The following is a 13,613-nucleotide window of genomic DNA, read 5'->3' as shown; positions in this document are numbered from 1 at the left end:
GGGGAGAAATTTTTAAAAAGCTTCTAGAAAATGTTTAAGCACAACTCCAATTCACTTATTTAATGAAATTTAACTTAAAAAAATTCAGTTGAGACTTGAGTACTATGGTATATGTAGCAAAATTTACAAGAGGATTCAAAGTAAATTCATCGTAACTCTATTCTAAGAGGGTGTTTGGATAGGATTAAAATCTGGTCAAACTAGATTTTAATTATTTTTTAAATTTTTTTAAGTGTTTGATAAAATTAAAAAGATCTTAAAAAAAGTTAAAAGTGGATTAAAAAAATAAAAATTGAGAAGCTGGATGCCCCAGCTTTTTACTTTTTAGATTAATTTTTTTTTAGGTTTGATCAAAACATTTACTTTTTTATCTATTATATTTTCTTCTAATTTCAACAATACCCTAAACTTTATATTCCTTATTGATTTTTCTTTCTTTTTCTTTTTGCTGCTTTTCTTCCATCTTTTCCCTCCAATTTTCTCTTCATCTTTCTCCTTTATTTTCAGAGAATCTACTCCTTTATTTTCAGAGAATCTATCATTACACAAGAAAACACTCAAAAATTTTATCGTCAAATCGAGCTTGTGGTAAGTTCTTCTCTATCCGTACATATAGAATCCTGCATGTTATTTAAATTTTAAAAATTGATTCTTTTTAATGGTTTGTTTCATTCCTAAAAATTTTATGTTGTTTATAAGCTTGCAATATTACAATATAATACTATATTTATATAAAAAATATCTTAAAATTTTTATTTTTTAATATTTAAAAATTAAAAAGTAACTTATATTTATAAATTGACCTGGCATAATCACTTTACGTTGAAAGTGTATTCAAATAAAAATTATTTTTAAAGTATTAGAATTAAAAATCATAAATAATTCACGTTATTACGTGTTAACATCTTTAAGAATATTTAAGTCATTTTGACAACAAAAAAGTGATTGGCAACACTTGTTTACCAAATTCATCAATAGATTTTTTTTCAGTTTCAGCACTTTTATCCAAACATTTATCTGTTTAATTTAAAATCACTTATTTTAAGCTTTTAATCACTTAAACTAAAAAGTAATTTTTTTAATGTTATCCAAACGAGCTCTAATATTTACGCACAATGAAAATTACACCAAACCACGTAACTTTACTATGGTCAAGTGATTTACTAAGGTAAGAATAATCCGTCAAGTGCTAAAACTAAAGTAACTTAATTCTAATATTTACTCACGACGGATATTACACCAAATCATGTAATTTTACTAAAAATTAACGTATATGATCATATCAACATTTATTAATTTGATATGAATACTGCGAATAAGTTTTTACATTATGTTATCCTACCTTTACTACAAAAATATCTTGCTGCACTTTTTGTTGTTTTCTCATTTCATTTTATCCTTTCTATGATGCTCACTTTCTTATCTCCTGGCCAGAAATTCACTCCATACACAAAGAAAGAAGAAGATGAGCATCTCAAACTACACATCAGTTTCCACCAAAAATCAGTTAGTATTTTTTAAACCAAATCAGAATCCCCTTTTACTTGGTGATTCTGTACTTCCAAAATACATTTCATTTGCTAGAAGAAAATGTAGCACAAGGGCTGTGCTTTCATGTTCCAAAGAAGCAGTCTTGAAAGAATTTCATGAGAAAAAAGCACTTAAGGTATCATTATAACTAAGGACCTACTTTTCCAAATGCAAGCAGTACTCTTTTTTAAAACATATCTCAAGAAAATACCATGCAAAAAGAAGGTTTTATAAAGAGTTAAACACTTACTAAAAATCTCTATTAACTGAGCTTTATCTTGTTCTTTTAGGTATTGCATGTTCTGAAATGAGTTTCTGTTTTATTTTATTACTCTCTTCGTATCAATTTATTTGTATGGTTTGATTTGACGCAGAGTTTAAGAAAGTAAATAAGACTCTTGAATCTTGTGTTCTTAAACTAAAGATACATAGAAAGTGCCTTTAATCGTGTGGTCTTAAACATATAATGTGGAAAGTTGGAACTAAAGAGTTGTCAAAAAAGGAAACGGACTAAAAAAGAAAGTAAAATGAGCAAATTGAACCGGAGTGAGCACAACTTATATGGGGATTTTAGTTACTTGACCAGTCTTGTGTACTGTTGGAGAGAAGGGAAACTGTTCCAAGATAAGCACGAGGAAAGGAAAATATGCTAAAATAACTAATGATTCATTGTTCTGCTTCAGATTATCGCAGGGTTGCAGAATCTGGACAAAGAGAATGTGGCTTCTGTTGTTACTGCTGCAGATAAGGTTTGGTCATATCCACAGCCTCTGTATTCCTTCATAAAGATAGATCTGATGTTTTACAATTTCACGTTTTCAAACGAAAATTAGACTTTATGGTTGTATGTTCTTATCAACATTCATCAGTTTTTTGTTCTTTCTTTATTCATAGTTTAATGACTCAAAAATGTTAGTTGAATGAATGTTAAGTTGATTATTCTTCGTTGCGCATAACATGTATAGTAACTCTTTGATCTGCTTACAGGGCGGAGCAACCCATGTAGATATAGCTTGTGACCCTGAGCTGGTTAAGCTTGCTATAAGCCTGACTTCCCTTCCGGTAAATCCTCTCTCTAAATTCGTTCGATTTTTCCTGTAGGGCTGCATTATGCAGAATATCTTGGATGAACTGTTTAACATAATCAACTGTTCTACTGATTCAACCTTCGTTGTGAATTTGTCTTTAGGCAACATTTAAATGATGGGACGATTTCTCAGGTCTAGAACCGTTTTTCTATGGTGAAAAGTTCCATTCCAAATGTGCCTTAAGCTTTATCTTCTACTCCATCAGCTAACTGCAATTTCCAATTTCTCTGTAATCTCTTAACGTTCTGGTTGAATCATGTATATTCGTTGGCCTTTTCTACTTCCACAAATCTTATACAATCTGAGGATAATAACAATTTGACCTTACATCTTCCTTGCATGGAGTGCTTTGAGCTTGTCGGTTTAAAAATCTTACCGTTATAGGCATTTACATCCTCAACCACTACCTCTTTTAGTTGCACGGATTAATTGTTTAATATATAACGCAGTACTAAAAATATAAAGGCTATATCAAGAAGTGTAATTGTAAATATCTATCAGATTAAATCTGGTTTCACTTGCTTGCAGGTTTGTGTTTCTTCTGTGGATCCCGCAGCATTTCCAGCTGCCGTGGAAGCAGGAGCCTTGATGGTACGACTTTTTCTCATAATATTTTCATTCCATTCATAGACACCATAAGCAAGATTATATTTAGTTCGGCAGCATGATTACATAACTTCAAGTTCTGTTTCATTGAGAGGAGTTCGTTCCTTTTCGTAGCTCATCATAAAGAAAAGTTATCTGGTGCAGGTTGAGATCGGAAACTATGACTCGTTCTATGAGAAGGGATTGGTGTTCTCTCCTGAGCAGGTATGTAGATTTACTTTTCAGTGTCATAATGTCAAATTGAGCAAAAGACCTAAGAAACTAGCAACAATTAGGAATTTAACCTGTTCGCGTATGCATATGAATTTCCAGAACCGATTGGTGTCAAGCAAAGTAGGATACTTTACTAAAATATACTATGAATTGATTGATTAGTTGGACTTGCATGCACAAAAGTGCAGTCCAGCTCGAGAAGACCTTAGCGTGATTCCTTTTTTTGGGGGGGGTATTCCAACTTCGTGGAGAGAAACTATCCAAATGGAATTTGGTTCTCCTTGGTCAATGATGTCCATTACTTCTCACTTTGCGGATAATACTTTTCAGATTCTGAACCTAACGAGGGAGACAAAGAGGTTACTTCCATCAGTGACATTGTCGGTCACCGTGCCACACACACTAAGCCTTCCTGATCAGGTTTCGTAGGGTGCTTCCCGGTTTCCAGTAATATGCAAAGTTCAAATTGAAGAAACTTCACTTTCTTATCAATCTTCGTTTCATGTTCACAGGTCAAGCTGGCTGAACAATTAGAACTGGAAGGTGTTGACATCATCCAAACAGAAGGAGGAAAATGTTCAACTCCATCAAAAGCTGGTGTTCTTGGATTAATCGAGAAGGTAACAACACATTTGTGATCTACTACTATAAGGCTTAAGTTATCTGCTGAATCGGTTGACATTGTAAGCATATTGATTGATCTACTAACTTAAAGTTAAAAAGGCAAGGAATCGAGACATTTTTGGGACTAAGCAAGTTTTGCTATTTTCTTGATTATCGATTATTTCTAGTATTAACTCATTTTGTTGGCATTCATTTTGATATATTTCATTTACACAGGCAACACCAACACTAGCAGCTGCTTATTCGATTTCAAGGGCACTCAATATCCCTGTCATGTGTTCATCTGGATTGAGTGCAGTCACGGCACCAATGGCAATCACAGCTGGAGCTGCTGGCGTGGTATGCCTTACACTATCTTTTAATCTTCCGGGAACATTTTTCTTATATAGCAAAATATTAAGGCATCTCAAGTACCAAATCGCTGAAACTTGTGTGAATGTTGAACTCAGGGCGTTGGCTCAGCCATCAACAAGCTCAACGATCAGGTGGCAATGATCGCGGAAGTCAAATCCATAGCTCATTCACTAGGATTGTCAACCAAGAAACAGAATTTATTTGAGGGCAGCAATTTGAGACTGTAATCCAAATTTCAATCTAATATAGTAAGTCAAGACCTGAAGCAGTTAGGAATTATTATGGAACTAATAAAGATTTTCCGCTCAGTGTCATTTTACATTAGTCAGTTGAATCATAAATGAGTAACTACAATATATCATTTTGTTCCTTTTTTTTTCTTGAAGTTGTTACATATTTGTTGTTTGGTTTGCTGATTATCATCCAACTGTTAAGATGGAGAATATTGAATACTTGCCCAGCAACCATTGAAATATTGTACTACTATCCAAAAATTAAATTAGTCCTACTTTTACTTCTCAAAATAACTTTTCTTTCTATTACTATCTCCAAAGTGAAAATAACAGAATATGACCACTATTTTTGTCTAATAAAATATTGATCAATACTTGTTTTAACTCTTCTCCTAACAATACAAAATCAAACACACACTTAATATCAAAAAGAAAAATAATATTAAATTCTTGCATTAAGATTTTGCCCCTAGATCAACTTTCACAAACACAAATGGAAATATGAAAGCCAATCAATTAAACAACTTAAATTAGATAAACTATAGATTTTATGGAATAAAAGGTTTGGTGAACTGGTTTTGATTAGGTATGACAGAAAATAGAAGTAGTCAATCTATAACTTAATCTGTAGATGCATATGGATATTCAGATGGGTGTTTGGTTGGAAATTTTCTTTGAGAGTTTATTACATCAGCATCTAGTCAATAGCAAAGGCGGAATTTTCATAAAAAAAACTTTGATATCTACTACGTTTACATGAATAAATTTGACCTATATCCTATCCCTCTAACTCTGCCCCTCATGCGGTGCTAATTGCTAAACACCCATAAATCGAAAATTTGGTTTTGTAGCCCCTTATGGACTTGATTTTAGTTTTATCGTTGGGGACTTCTTTCCTTAAAAAAAAATGACTTTAGAGTTCTCTAATTATTTATATAATAATAATTAAAAAAAAGAAGATGTTGCATAGGAAAGAAGCAATTGAGTTCAAGAATATCCAACTTTAATGAAATTGTCAAGAGTTGGATAAGGCAGTTAGGTGTATTGGATAGCCTTATACTGCTTTCTGCCTCACTCAATATGCTCATGATAGTCCCTACCTGAATCATATCAGCAATTGAATTTGACTGGAGGAAATAAAAAAAGATTACCTTAGAATTATTATAGTAATATTATTGTCTGTCGTCTTGAATACTAACAACTCATTCAATTTGACTATTTGGTTCTAACATATAACCTTTTATTAGTCTGTAAGACATCTAGAAAGAGAAGGTTAGGTTGCTATTCATTTCAGACTTTATTATGTGTAGTAATGGCATTTGAATGAGGGCACGTAAATTTATTTGGTGCACCACAAGGCCTTCAACTAGTCTCTTAAAATTGTAGACATCTTCACCATGCCTATGTAGGGGTCCATATAGTTGGTCTCACTAAAGTGCATGCCTATCAACACTTTCTTTTTTTATCCACTGGCGATCGATGATCTTTTGGGTATGTACTGAACAAATTTATTTTTGTGTAATAGCTAGCAAAAGTTGCTGGAGGTGTAAATCGCACTAGACAAACCTAATGTGACGAATTTCGACTGAGAAGATTATTGGTGAGGAAAATCAACCCCAAACTTCCATGTGAAAAATTACTCACCGAGCTAACTCAGCCAACTCAGCTAACCCTTGAGAGTCCTTTCCCACTTATTAACATAGCCTAAATAGAGTACTCATATTCTTTTACTGTCGTTTGGCCATGCAAACTTTTTTTTTTTTTTTTGAAAAATCATTTTACTTTAGTGAAACAACATGCATTTGGTCATGTACTTGTTCTATCAGTCAAATCCTTCATTTTGGTTTCTATCAGTGAAGAATTTGGCCAATTTCCAGATTCAATTTGACTAAATGATTCGTTAATTATTTGATTACTAATTAGATAATCTTTTTCTTTTTTCGTTTCATTCGATTCAGATATTTCTTTGAATCTAAATAATACAATTGGATTTATGTTTGAAAGTTCTTTTTTTATTTTTTTTAGAAATAGAATATTTTTTATAAGCCATTTTTTGGTTTCTTTTGAAACTCTTCGAAATAATTTTGTTTTTCCTTTTAAAACTTTTCGAGTTATAGTTATAAAAGTTATAAAATATTTTCAAATATAATTTTGAAATTGTATTTGAAAAAGTGAAAACAAGTTTTAGGTATTTTCACTTTTTTCACTCTCACCTCTCTCAAAAAAATTCAAAAACAACTTTAATTTATATTCACGATCAAACACAACTGTAACTCCAACTCCAACTTTAACTTCAAATCTAAAAATATTTGATTTTCATGGTCAAATGGGGAAAGAGAAAAGGTAAAAATGAAGAGACAACAGGTATATTAAGAAGACAAGAACTCAAATCTTTTTTATCAGTTCTTTTCGAAACCACCGAGACGTATAGTCTAAGGATTCATTTGGTCTGACAGAATAAGAAAAAGAAGAAGAAGAAAAAATTTGTAGTCAATTCACACGTACAGTCATAACCAAAACGGTCGCACTCACATTGTTCACAAACATTCATTATTGATTTAAAAAATTTCTTATAATTTAATTCATAACCCCTTTAGCTTTCTAGTATGCCAAAATAATTTTCTTATGGTCAGATATTTTTCTAATTTAGATTGAAAATAAAATTTGGAGAAAAAAATGCTGATATTGCTAGTGTTATGATATTGAATAGCGAGAGATGACTAATGATAGCGGTGTGTGACTGAAAAAGAGGGCAACTTAGCTGAAACTTTAATCATTAAATGAAAAATGAAGCTTGAAAGACAATTTTTTGTTGAATTTTTATGGTAAATATTGAAATGAGTAAATGCCAGAGTGGTGACATCCGGGTAGGGATGGTAATGGGGCAGTACGGGTTTTAGGCTATATGGGGCGGTGCGATGTGAATTTTAGATTATATGAATACGGTGTGAGTGTGGGGTGGGTTTAAGTAAGTTTTTTTTAAATGGGGCGGTGTGGGGCGGGTAGCGGGTATATGCAGATTTAAACTAAAAAAGAAAAAAATAGTATTATCCTCATAAATCTACCTAAAATTATATGTATTCTTCACTTAAAATTTTATGATACTTAAAACATGTATAATACTATGAATAAACAATTTTATACCTTTTAAAAAAAAATTTATTCATCTTAATGAAAATTTGATATTTGATCATTACTTGTACGCGTGATACTTTTCTAATAATTTCTTAGTGAAAAGTGATATAATAGAAATTGATTGTTACTATTTCCTAGTATTGAAAATATTATGATTTTCGGTGAAATTACAAATTCTTCAAAAAAAGAAAAAAGAAAAATGTAAAGCAGTGCGGTTCAGGTATGCACAGGTATAAGTGGGTATGAGTGTGGAGTGAATTTATACGAATTTAAAAATAATACGGGGCGTTATGAGACGATTTTAAAATTTATGAGTTAAAAAAGAAAAACGCACCACATCCATACCACATCATTACCATCCCTACATCCGGGAGATGACACATAATAGCGATATCTTAAAGTTGTGAAATATAAAAATACATCGATAGAAAGACAAAATAAAAAATAAAAAATAAAAAAATTCAATCACTCAAAAAGTGACATTTCATTATGCATTAATTCAACATAATGAAAATAGACTAAACAAATGTCAATATTATAACTTGAGTGATATTTCTAGTAGATGCGAAAGATAGAAAAAATCTCACCTAGAGTGAACGCCTAACTTTTACTTTCTTACGACTAACAACAATAACAATAACAAACTCACAATACCAAACTCAATATATTCCCACATAGTAGAATTTGGAGGATAAAATATATACAGTTCATATCACTATATTCGAAGAAGTATAGAGGTTGTTTACGATAGACCTCCGGCTTAAGACAAACTTTACTTTCTTCATTTCAAATTATTTAACCTTTTATTAAAAATAATTATTTTACTTTACTTCATTCGTTTCGTTTTACGAGATTTTTATACTAAAAGTAGATGTTTGGAACTGCCTGGTCATATTCATAAAGAAAAAAATCATCATTTTCACCCTAAATTATACCACTTGCATAAAATTTGATGTTCCGTACACACATGCTACGTCAGTACATAAAGTAATAAATTTATTATTTTCACAATTTTTCCTTTTTTCTTTTTAATATAATCTTTTTTTTTTTCCTTTTTCTTTTATACCAGTCACAAAACCTCAATTGTTACGATATGTTATCATAGTTAAATCATCAATTAATCACTGTCATAAATTTTATTCCACCAATAAAGTGACCATAACAATTAATTTCTTCTAACAGTGTTGTTCATCCGTAACCTATTTTCTTTTCATAAAAAAGAAAAACGTATCTTTTTGCTCATTGATTTTTTACTAAGGTAAAAAATCTTTTTTGTTGTTAATGAAGAAGAGATATGTGGAATGAATCTAGATAATGTGAGAGAGAGGGGAGAGAGAGAGGGGAGAGAGAGAGAGCGCCTTAAGGGCTGAAATTTGCCTGACAGTAATCTAGTAAAAATTTTAAAAATATAAAATTTGTTAGTTGGAAGATTAATGGTGTGTTGGATTCGAAATCGAGAGGGCGTCATGCGGAAGCTTTTAGTTTGTAAATCGCAAGACGATAAATCCGACGACACATGAAAAATTAAACTAAAAATATATTATTGGATATGGTTTGGTCAAACGGCCTACATATTAAAAATAAAATTGAAAATCCTAAAACTTATTAGGAGAAAATCTCCCCCTAAACAAAGACTCTTTAGTGACTACATTGTGGATGTTATTGTATTATAGATGTCCAAAACCTTTCCTCCAAGAAAGAGGTTAGCCAAATATGGAAATGAATTATATTTTTTCTTTCAGGAAAAGTAAAAGTAATTATAGTAACTTTTATTTTCCTTGTAAGAAAAAGTAAAACTTAAATATAGTAAGAAAATCAGGGCAAAAATCCTAACAAGTCTCTCCTTTTTTGCTTGATTTTCTTCAAAATACTCTTGATCCGCCTTCTTCACATCTTTAATCTTGTTCTTCACATAGTTTTCATCACTGTTGCTTGACATGCTTAAAAATGGAGCTTTGGGGTTAAAAGAATATGAGCCCTTTTCGGGTTAAAAATATTGGAGCCCTTTCGCAAGGTTAAAAGTGAGCTTTATTTTCAAATATGTGACAGCAGGATTGTTGAAAATATGATTAACAATTATCTCCACATGTAGCTTTTGGACATATATCTTCATTATCATCAAATTGATTGCAACTTTATTCAACAATTGGACCATCGATTTATTGAACCGTGGCCTCTGATACCACTTGTTGGGTTCGAAATCAAGAGGGCGTTATGCGGAAGTTTTTAGTTTGCAAACCATAAGACGATAAATCAGATGACACATGAAAAATTAAACTAAAAATATATTAGTGGATATGGTTTGGCCAAACGGCCTACATATTAAAAATAAAATTGAAAATCCTAAAACTTATTGGGAGAAATCTCCCCCTAAACAAACTCTTAAAAGACTACATTGTGGATTCTATTGTGTTATGGTATGAGAAGGAAGTCTTCTATTTATAGATGTCCAAAACCTTTCCTCCAAGAAAGAATTATATTTTTTCTTTCAGGAAAAGTAAAAGTAATTATGGTAACTTTTATTTTCCTTCTAAGAAAAAAAAATTAAATATAGTAAGAAAATCAGGGCAAAAATCCTAACATGGTGATGGGCTAAATGATTAAATCTGTGGTATTATGATGAAGCTGGTGATGATAGGTGATGGCATCATAATGCATAAGAGGCATTGATTTGGTGGAGATGGAGGTTGGGTGCGAAAAAAAAGCTTTAGTTGAGAGTAAGGGTGTTGAAGAAGAAGATTTGTTGGGGGGTGGGGTTGGAGTTTGAGGGTGGGGGTGCTGAAGAAATGATTCATTGGGAATGGATTGGAGTTTGGGGTAGAGGTGCTTGGGGGGGGGGGGGGGGAGCTTATTTTTTTTACTTTAATTTATAATTTAGACGCACGTGATTTTTATTTAAATAATTATTTTTTTCATATCAGATTTAGAAGGTAAAAAAATCACTTTTAAATAATTTAGGTTTGTATTAAATCGCTTTAATAGTTTAGGTGTGTCGAGTATAGTTTAGGATGATCTTAATGTTATTTCCCGATTCATAAATCGATAAAGTTTTAGGAGGTAAAAAATTCACTTTTAAGTAATTTAGGTGTGTATTAAATCGCTTCAATAGTTTAGGTGTGTCGAGTGTTGTTTAGGATGAGTTTGATGTTATTTCCCGATTCATAAATCAATAAAGTTCTATTGTTTTTTCCTCATACTATTCTTAGTCTTATTATTATATAGCTACGTAAAATAGTAATAATGAAATTTAAAGTTTCACAGTATCATTAATAATGTTAGTTTAATAAAATACACTTCTAAATTCGAACTAAATTTTTCTTAAGAGTGTGTCAAGTTAACATAAACAAGTAAAATAAAGGGATAATACTCATAAAAATACCTGAACTTTGACTGAATTTTCAGTTGAGCATACTGAACTTTGCGAGGGTCCTATTATCCCCTAGACTTTTTAAAGTGAATTTAATTTTCCCCCAAAACGCTATACCCAGTTTCGGCGGCTGTTGGCGTAATACACGCGTCAATCTCATTTTTACACGTGTATTTTTTGGCTGATGGCGGTGTAATACACACGCCAACCTCATATTTACACATGTCTAAGTGAACAAATATATGACATTAAAATATAAAAAAAAAATAAAAAAATCTAGGGGGGTAATAGGACCCCCGCAAAGTTCAGTATGCTCAACTGAAAATCCGATTAAAGTTCAGATATTTTTGTGAGTATTATCCCTAAAATAAAATAGAGACTTGTCTAATTTATAAAATTAAGAGAAATTTGTTATTTCTTTCTATTACTATTTCTATTATTAAATAACAACCTAAGTATTGATAGTTAAATTTTGATTTTTCCAGATATAATGTTACTACTAATTTACTTCCGACGTATTGACACAAAAATTAATAAATTATCATATTGTATTTAATGCTAAGAGTATCATAAATAGACAGGAATAGATAAATTATTTTTTAATTTTATAAATTAAATAAATATTATTAAGGGTGAATTTGTAATCTATAATCTATATCAATATCTATAATCTATAATTTATAATATATAATTTATAATCTATAATTTATATCTATAATCTATTTATAATATATTAAAAGTGTGAACACCCTTGTAAAAGTAAATTGAACTTTTTGTCCTTCATTAAAAGACCTTCTTTAGACAAAACTGTCTTTTCACTATTTTCTTTAATTATTATTAATTATTTTATTATATTAACTAGACTCCTAAAATATATTATACTCATAGGAGAATCAATTAATATTTTTAATCAATTAGAAAAATACTCTTAAAATAGGACTCTATCAAGAAAATATTCTATAAATATTGAAATGCACATTAAACTACCGAAGAAATCAATTTACAAGTAAATTGGGAAAATATGATTGATGTTCATCTAACTTAATTCGGTTACCTGTCTAGATTGGTGGATGTTTAATTTTCTAATCCTAAACTTCTTCACTGTTTTTGTCAACATAATAGGATTCAACGTGTGTGTATATATATATATATATATACTAGTCAAGTGTACGTACTTTGCACGTGTGTCTTGTATTATAAATAAAATTATATATAGTAGAATAAAGTTATTAATAGCGATTGATGTTAATATAAATGCTAAAAATATGAAAGGTTTAACTTTTAGTGATAAAATATTAGAAAAATCAATAACTTTTTTACGTGAAAAAACTTCCTAAAAATATGGTACATGATTGAAAGTTTCTTTTCTTGTATCTTGGTTGGTGAATTTCACTTTTGTCCTTTTTGTGATTTTGTAGTGTGTATTTCGACAAGTTAGCGTCTATGTATTACTATTCTTTGATGCTTTATAGTGTGTTAGGATTCACATGATTTTCATCTCCTAATTTTAGATTAGAACTAAGCATGTTTCGATGGACCTGAAGGTAAAGCATGGTCTCTATTTCACAAAGATTATAATGCACTCATGCAATACCCTATTTTAAAGATTTTTCAAGCTAATATTGATCCATAAAGTCACTAATAGATAATTTTTGCTTTTAACACGCAAAAACTGTTTGAGATATTTCCAAAAAATATATAAAATTTAAGACCAAAAAAAAAATGCAGAGACCAATCGAGATATTTCATAAAAAATAAAATATAAAATAAATAAATTTAATTCAGACGTCAAAATCGATCAATTTTAACCACCCATTCACTTCTCTATTGATTTGTTTCACATAATAAATAACGACCAAGTTGTTTACCAAATAAAATCATTAAAAGCAATTGTAACTCACCTCTTAGCATCTTTCTTTTAATTCATATGAACGTCACAAAGAAAAGAAGTATTTAAATTTGCAAATTCAATAAATAAACAATCGTACTTTCATTAGACAAAGTTGAGACAGATGAAGCCATGAAATTATAAAGTTTTTTGTTGAAGTAGAAGTTTCATTAACCAAATTGGATACAAATTAATATTTTAGGAAGATTTTTCATATATTGATATTTATTATAGTTTAGCATAATTTTATTTTAATAGTCTTACCATATATTTTAGGACTCCTTAAATATTAATTAGACTCTTTAATTGTTAAAACATATTTTCTCTTACCATATATTTCAGAACTCCTTAATTTAAATATTATAAAAATAATTAAAATAAGTGAAAAGATAATTTTGTCTATTGCAAAGATTTTTAATGAAGGGCAAAAAGTTCAAATCATTTTTCTAAGGGTGTTTAAACTTTTAATAATAATAATAATAATAATAATAATAATAATAATAATAATATATGTGTATATATATGTGTGTGTGTATATATATATATATACATATATATATATATATATATATATA

General features: G+C 30.1%; 1 protein-coding gene across 1 annotated transcript; it reads left to right on the top strand.

The window, feature by feature from the left end:
* Positions 1 to 1,307: 1,307 nt before the first annotated feature.
* On the top strand, positions 1,308 to 4,785 carry LOC107859129 (uncharacterized protein ycf23). The gene is made up of 9 exons (XM_016704036.2): positions 1,308 to 1,666; positions 2,214 to 2,279; positions 2,518 to 2,592; positions 3,147 to 3,209; positions 3,369 to 3,428; positions 3,768 to 3,857; positions 3,950 to 4,057; positions 4,278 to 4,400; positions 4,511 to 4,785. Exons 1-9 carry the CDS (start codon positions 1,466 to 1,468, stop codon positions 4,640 to 4,642), a joined length of 918 nt encoding a protein of 305 aa, XP_016559522.1. The 5' UTR covers positions 1,308 to 1,465; the 3' UTR covers positions 4,643 to 4,785.
* Positions 4,786 to 13,613: the final 8,828 nt, after the last annotated feature.

Source organism: Capsicum annuum, chromosome 2 (genome assembly GCF_002878395.1).
Source record: "Capsicum annuum cultivar UCD-10X-F1 chromosome 2, UCD10Xv1.1, whole genome shotgun sequence".
Classification (NCBI taxonomy): Eukaryota; Viridiplantae; Streptophyta; class Magnoliopsida; order Solanales; family Solanaceae; genus Capsicum; species Capsicum annuum.
Note: the sequence above shows the minus strand (reverse complement) of the source record. Positions and strands in the feature narration are given on the sequence as shown.